This window comes from Olea europaea, chromosome 5 (assembly GCF_002742605.1).
Source record: "Olea europaea var. sylvestris chromosome 5, O_europaea_v1, whole genome shotgun sequence".
NCBI lineage: Eukaryota > Viridiplantae > Streptophyta > Magnoliopsida > Lamiales > Oleaceae > Olea > Olea europaea.
Window position 1 is genome coordinate 2,723,668 of NC_036241.1, and position 7,375 is coordinate 2,731,042.

The following is a 7,375-nucleotide window of genomic DNA, read 5'->3' on the forward strand; positions in this document are numbered from 1 at the left end:
GGTGCCACAATCTTTTCCAAAATCGATTTGAAGAGTGGGTATCATCAGATTCGGATCCGCCCAGGAAACGAGTGGAAAACTGCATTTAAAACGAAAGATGGCCTATTCGAGTGGTTGGTAATGCCTTTTGGACTAACCAATGCTCCTAGTACTTTTATGAGGGTGATGACACAGGCCCTTCAGCCTTTCATGGGCAAATTCATTGTCGAATACTTTAATGACATCCTCGTGTACAGCAAAACAAGGGAACAACATCGAGATCATCTCACGCAAGTTTGCTCTACATTGCGTGCAACAAGCTTGTATGCCAATGTGAAGAAATGTTCTTTCTTCACGGATACAATTGTGTTTCTCGGATTTGTTGTTTCCACTACGGGAGTATCTACTGATCCTGCAAAGATTCGAGCAATTGTTGAGTGGCCAGATCCCAAGAATATACATGATGTTAGTAGTTTTCATGTTTTAGCTACCTTTTATCATCGTTTCATCAAGGGACGATCATGGCTCCTATCACAGAGTGTATGAAGAGAGGAGAATTTCATTGGACGCAGGAAGCCGCTAAGGCCTTTCAGTTAATCAAAAGGCGAATTACAGAGGCTCCTATCATGTGACTCCCGGATTTTTCCAAAATTTTTGAGGTCGAATGTGATGCGTCAAGGGTAGGAATAGGTGGAGTTTTAAGTCAAGAACGCCATCCGATTGCTTATTTTAGTGAGAAATTAAATAATGCTAAGCAATGGTACTCGACTTATGATAAGGAGTTGTACGCAGTCGTACAAGCCTTGCGCTATTGGCGTCATTACTTATTACCCCACGAATTTGTCCTCTTTTCTGACCATGAGGCCCTTCGTCTCCTTAATTCCCAGAGACGATTGAATTCTCGGCATGACCGCTGGATCGAATATTTGCAAGCCTATTCTTTTGTCTTAAAGCATAAGAAAGGTGTTGAAAATCGAGTTGCTGACGCTTTAAGCCGTCGCATCCCCTTGTTGTCCGTCATGAGTGTTAAGGTTCTAGGGTTTGAAAGACTTAAGGAAGAGTACGAGTCATACCCCGATTTCAAAGACATTTTTCTTGCTTTGCAAAACGGGGAGTTGGACACCACTGATGGTTTCCGTTTGGAGGAAGGCTATCTTTTTAGATCCAATAAGTTGTGTATCCCAACGACTTCAGTGCGGGACTTTATAGTGTGGGAAAGTCATGCTGGTGGGTTGGCTGGACATTTTGAGCGTGATAAGACCATAGAGGAAATTGAACGTCAATTCTATTAGCCCAATTTAAAGACCGACGTGGCCAAAATTGTCGGCACATGTAACACCTGTCAATGATCTAAGCACAAAAGGCATAACACAGACCTCTACACTCCTCTCCCCATCCCTAGTTGTCCTTGGCAAGACGTTAGTATAGATTCGTGCTAGGATTGCCACGTACTCCAAAGAAACACGACTCCATTTTTGTTGTCGTAGATCGCTTCTCGAAAATAACACACTTTATTCCCTGTAGCAAGACTTCCGATGCATCTAAGGTTGCTAAGTTATACTTCCATGAGATCGTCAAACTGTATGGCCTCCCTAAGACCATTGTCTCGAATAGGAATGTTCATTTCACTAGCCATTTTTGGCGAACCCTATGGAGTATGGTTGGCACTAAGCTGAAATTCTCTACTGCATATCACCCACAAACGGACGATCAAACTGAGGTTGTTAAGCGCAGTCTTGGTAATATATTAAGATGTCTAGTCCAGGAAAATCTTAGGAATTGGGACTTAATTCTTCCTACTGCCCAACTTGCATATAACAGTTCAGTGAATCGGTCTATAGGTATGAATCCCTTTGAGGTTGTTCATGGTTTTAAGTCTAGAAAGCCGTTAGACCTTATTCCTATGTCTCCACATGCTAGTGTGTCTGTGTCAGTTGAGTCTTTTGCACAACATCTGCGTGACTTGCATATTGAGATCAATAAACAGCTAGAAGCGAGTAATGCATTATATAAACTTCGAGCTGATTTGCACAAAGGCCATGTTGAATTTAATGTTGGGGATTATGTTATGATTCGAATTAGACCGTAACGCTGTCCATCTGGGCCTGCTTCCAAATTGCAAGCTCGTAGTGCTGGTCCTTTTAAAATTTTATAGCGTGTTGGTCCAAATGCTTATGTCATTGACTTACCATCACATTTTGGCTACCACCCTACCTTTAATGTTGAACACTTAGTTGCTTACAAAGGTCAATTTCACCCCGCTGATAATCCTTTCACACCTCCATCTCTGGACCCTCATCCTAAACCTGTTACCCCTGCCCCAATTCTACCTGCTGCAGCACATAAAGATAAAATTGATGCTATTCTAGATGCACAGACTATATTAATCAAGAATGGAGACATTCAGCGCTTCCTTATTCGTTGGGAGGGTCGTCCTAATTCTGATTGTACTTGGATCCCCAAAGAGACACTTCAACAGCTTGATCCTGACTTGTTGGAGCATTATAGGAGTCAACAAAATCTTCCTCTACCCGGACCACCACCCTTGCGTGTCTATAGACGTCGAAAGAAATTTGCTCAACCGATCAATTTGTGGCTAGGAGATTGACAGCAGCCTTTTGGGATCTACCTCCTCGACGGGGTCGAGTTTTTCTCCCACCCCAGGAGAGTTGATGAGGATATCATCCCAATTTTATCTTTTAGTTATTTATTTTGGGCTCATGTCTCATTGGGCTTGTATATGGGTTTGGCTCAAGCTCAAGTTATTATTTTGTTATTTATGTTATTGTAATTGGGATTGAAAGTCAGATGATGAATGAATGAATTGTTGCCTTCCACCAATCTGTCTTCTCTCTTTCCACTCTCTCCGGATTCTCCCTTCTTGTTTCTTCTCTGCTTCTTGCTTTTCTTATTCAATTAATCCTACATCATAAACCTTTTCAATTGGGACTTGCATTTCAAGCTGTTCTCCACCTCCAGCAGCTTGCACAGTGCTGAATCCCCGAGCAACGAGTGAAGGAGAACCTCCAGCATCAGCCTAACATACAATAAATAATAAGTAGCAGACGTACCAAAATCGAAAAATTTTATATATATACACCAAATGCAATAAATGATGGGGTTAACGATGAATATCAGTATTCATCATTAAAAATTAAAAATTAAATTACCTCAGCAATAACATCCTTTATCAATTTCTCGGCCTTCTTTATATTTTCCAAAGTTCCTATCAGTTCCAAAGGCCTGGTGGCAGAATGTGGATCTGCATCAGCATCTCTCACAATCTGAATTTTGGCACCTGTGTTGTCTTGAAGGGACCTAATAGTGTCCCCAGCCTTTCCAATTATAACCCCAACCTATGACAAAGGAAGAATAAACATTCCAATCAAGTTCCTTTCCTCTTCAACGTTTCCTATCTCAGTTCAGCTTTCCTCTTCAGCATGGATGTAGATGGGAATGGGGCAGGATTTTTATCATAAAGTTCTGGACATGAAGTTTCAATTAAATCTAGTGCCACCAGAAACTGAACTAGTCACGGTCTCCTCATGGTCTTTTTCTCATATTTTCTTTTCCTATATTTATTTTTAATTCGAATAATTCCATCTACACACTTGGGAATGCATTAGTTAATTTCATGTCAAAATTATGGTCCCATCTAGAGATTGTAGTTTTCCTGTATCTTTATACCCTTTTCCCTTCCCTTATTTTCCACTTGCATAAAAGTATGTACGCATATGGATATTTGTGCACATGAATACAAAGACATAAATTGTAATCATGACTATAACTCCTATTATCCACCATCAGAGACTGGAAAAAACCACGTCAGGAACTTAGGGAATTGAAAACCCAAGCAACAATAGTTCTTCAAGAAAGCCACAGTTCTCCAAGTTCTAATAATCATTCATGCTTCCTTTTGCAATCATAATGATTGACAGATGGTTTGGTAGCATTACTTAATTCTATCTCCTCCTTAGTTTTTACTGATCGGTGGGATCTGGATCTTAGTGGCACCCAATATTTTCTCGGTCTTTCATCTGCTAACCTAATATCTAGGATTCATTCCAATTTCCCTTTAGATTGTTCATTCGGAAATCCAAGGTTCGTTTAGGTTGAAGGCTTTCGCTTACGGAGGCAGTAACTTGGGCAATAACTCATAGTGATATGCTATGTCAGTTCGGCTAGATATAATTACAATGATTTTCCAAAAATGTATTCCTGTTATCATGTATTTTGTTGGACAAGATAATATTGCTGGTATCCTTAAGGGGTAAGGTAGTTATTTCATATTGGTAAGAAAGCGTTAACAGATATACAGTGTAAATGGAAGGATTAGCTTCTTTTAACTCTAACATCACCAACTTTTATTAATTGAGAAAAGACAAGATTTTCAAATGAATACATGTGGCCCTGTTCTAATAGCTTAATTTTGAATAAGGCGGTTAACATGCAACATAGATGGAGATATAGAAAAATACAGAATCTTGAAACTAATGTGGTTCAAGAACTGAATTACTCTGTGATAGATTTAGGCATTATAAGTTAAAGCATATACTGTGTACTAATTTTTTGATTTGGCTACTTAAACTTGATTACGATTGCATATTTCTTAAAAAAATGGAATTTGTATTTTACTTCAGAATTTCTATGTCTTTTTACACTTTATGGATAACAGGCTAATTATTATCAAAAACACACGTGTCTTTCTGTATTATGATGGTTGTTGAGTAATTTTCATGCTTTTATTATGACCCTATTGGGCGTGAATTAAAATTTTGATAAAAATCTAAGTCTAAATCAACAATTAATTTTAATCAGACATTTCATTTGTCCCACAGCATTTCAACCACGTATTTCATCAACTTTTATCAAAATATATTAAAAATCTGATTTTTAGCTATACCAAACAGGGGATACTTGTATTGTTAATTAGATTAATTGTTCCTTTTCCATGTAATCAATATAGACACTACTGGTGATTCATTCAATTGAATTACATATTCATTCATTTAAGTATGATTTTTTTTTATCATCATAGCTCGTTGATAACATTAATATGTGATCAAGGTAACAAATTATGGTTTCCAAATTCCTATTTTGGCTTAATTTCACTCAATTTCAAGACTTGACAAGTGTCTTGCTAAATGACAGAATCACTTGTTGTGCGAATTAACGAGTAGTAGTATTTGTCACAAGTACAGAGTATATTACTACTGCTATTGGGACTAGTCATCCACCCCATCCTTCATTAGTAAAGCAATCTACATATGGAGGAAGCTCATCCAAGTCCCATGTAGAGTTCCCGGGTCGCACTTTGTTTTCCTTTTTTTTCTTTTTTTTTTTTTTTATTTTCTGTCTTTTAAGTTGACGTATAGAGTTTGTAAAACATACGGAGGAAACTCGTCTAGCTCATATATAGTGCCCAAGGGCCGGACTTTTGCTGTCTTTCCTAGGTTTCATATTTTTTTCGTCTTTTATTTTCTGTCTTTTATAATAATGCATTGCATATAAACTAGGCTCCCACCGAACTAGGTATGATTTACTTATAAGTAAATATAATTTTCCCAAACCAGTGAATTCGCTTAAAAACAATTTATACTAGTCCATCCTGTTGCTAAATCCTGACTATGTCCGAGCATGCAAAGAACCTGTGTCAAGTCTCCTCTCTCAAGCCCAAATTATGTAAATGTTTAAATGTTACACCTTTAGACGATGTCACAAACTATTCCAATCAGGTAAAAACAAAAATAAGAAGGACGGGGCCTCACATTGGTTTCATATATCAATTTAGAACAATTGCGGGGAAAAAAATGCTAATGAAGAATTATTCCGTTAATTCACCTTGTCACTAGGAACCTCCATTTTGTGCGACAGTATTTGCATGTCAGACTCTGACTGCAGCTCGGTTGATGGAACATCATCCTCTTTAGGAAGTTCCTCAGAAGGCTCTTGAGCTTCTCCTTTAGATTGTCCTTGTTCCTCAGCACTTTTGGTCAGGGCATTATCATTCTGATCGGAAGCTAGTTGTTCACTAGTAGTCATCTCCACCGCTCCCATGGCAAGTTCTTGACCCGATTGACACGAGCCATTATTATCCATAGCTCCAGGCTCCCCAACTTCCTCCTCTCTCGGCTTGTCTTCCGACTCTCCATTCTGAGTAGGTACTACCAAATAATTTTGACAAGAAAATAATCACTTATCCTTTAGAAAGAAATTTTCTAATTTTTCCATACTTTGATTCAATAAAATCAAAGTAGCCACAAGAGAAATTAAATTTTGTTGAAATATAGATGGTCATTTGCCCAGTGTGCCTTCAGGTTAATGACAAAACAATTTTTCATAATAAAAACCTTTCTGGTGGAAAAGATTGGAGATAAAGAATTGGATAGTTGTACTTATAAGTTTGCGAATACATTTTACCCTTATCACAATTCACATTTTATTTCGTACACAACAAAAGATAATTCCATGTAAAAAAATCATATCCCGTCCCCATCACCAATCATTGAGAGCCGAATTAGTTACAAATTAAACACGATAGCGTAATCCAGGGAAGTGGAGAAAAAGAGGGGTAATTAAACAAAATTACCAACGCCGTCAGTTTCATTGCTATTATAATCATTACTGTCGAAGCGTGCTCGCTTTGCCTCAGACTCATCTGTAGCTCCATTCTCCTCCTCTTCCTCAGTTGCGTTCTTCACTGTGTCCAGATCCGAGTTGGCCGTCAAGCGCGGGACAACGAGTGGCTCAGACCCGCTGTTGAGCTCCAAATCTTCGAGCTTTCTTTTTGGATGATCGTCGGCCGGATCCATGTGGCTAGGTGCCAACTCCTCCGACATTGTTGCTAATTAAGATCAGATTACGTAAAACCTGCTAGAGTTCCAAGTTGCGGAGCTTTTCCGTTGAGAAAATGGTTATATTGTTTTTATTTATTAATTTATAGGGTAAGCGCGAGAGATATTTTTGGGAAGATTGCACCATTGGTCCTCAATCAAACCGTAATTTCACAAGCAGCCATCCATTTATAAAAAGTCAACACGTCTACCACTCCGAATCGAAAAGCAAGCCCAACAGGTGAAAACCGCTCGATTATTTGTTAAAATAATGAATTGAACAGCTTGACGAAAATGATTCATTCGGCTCTATAGCCAAAAAGTCTGCACGGCGATTCCCAGCAATCAAATCAACAATAAAAATTAGTAGAAACAAACTTCACAAAATATTCCTATAGCTTAAAAATAAGTGGAATTTGGCCATTTGGTCCAACTAAATAATGTATTTAATGAGATGGTCTTTGATCAATAATAAAAATAAATAAAAAATGTAAAATATTTCAGTTGGCAAAATGACAAAATTCTCCTTTAGTTGTTAACTTAATGTCTTCCAACTTTTCTCA

At 38.1% G+C, this 7,375-nt stretch overlaps 1 protein-coding gene across 1 annotated transcript in view; it reads right to left on the minus strand.

Annotated features, from left to right (window-relative positions):
- The window catches only part of LOC111394130, a 14,198-nt gene extending 7,300 nt beyond the window's left edge, over positions 1–6,898 (minus strand). Inside the window, exons 1-7 of the mRNA XM_023019905.1 lie at positions 6,569–6,898; positions 5,821–6,143; positions 3,150–3,335; positions 2,889–3,016; positions 1,319–1,470; positions 811–925; positions 138–391 (exon numbers count right to left, since the gene is read on the minus strand). Coding sequence (XP_022875673.1) covers positions 138–391; positions 811–925; positions 1,319–1,470; positions 2,889–3,016; positions 3,150–3,335; positions 5,821–6,143; positions 6,569–6,818 — 1,408 coding nt within the window. The 5' untranslated portion in view covers positions 6,819–6,898. The remainder of the gene's footprint in view (positions 1–137; positions 392–810; positions 926–1,318; positions 1,471–2,888; positions 3,017–3,149; positions 3,336–5,820; positions 6,144–6,568) is intronic.
- Positions 6,899–7,375: the final 477 nt, after the last annotated feature.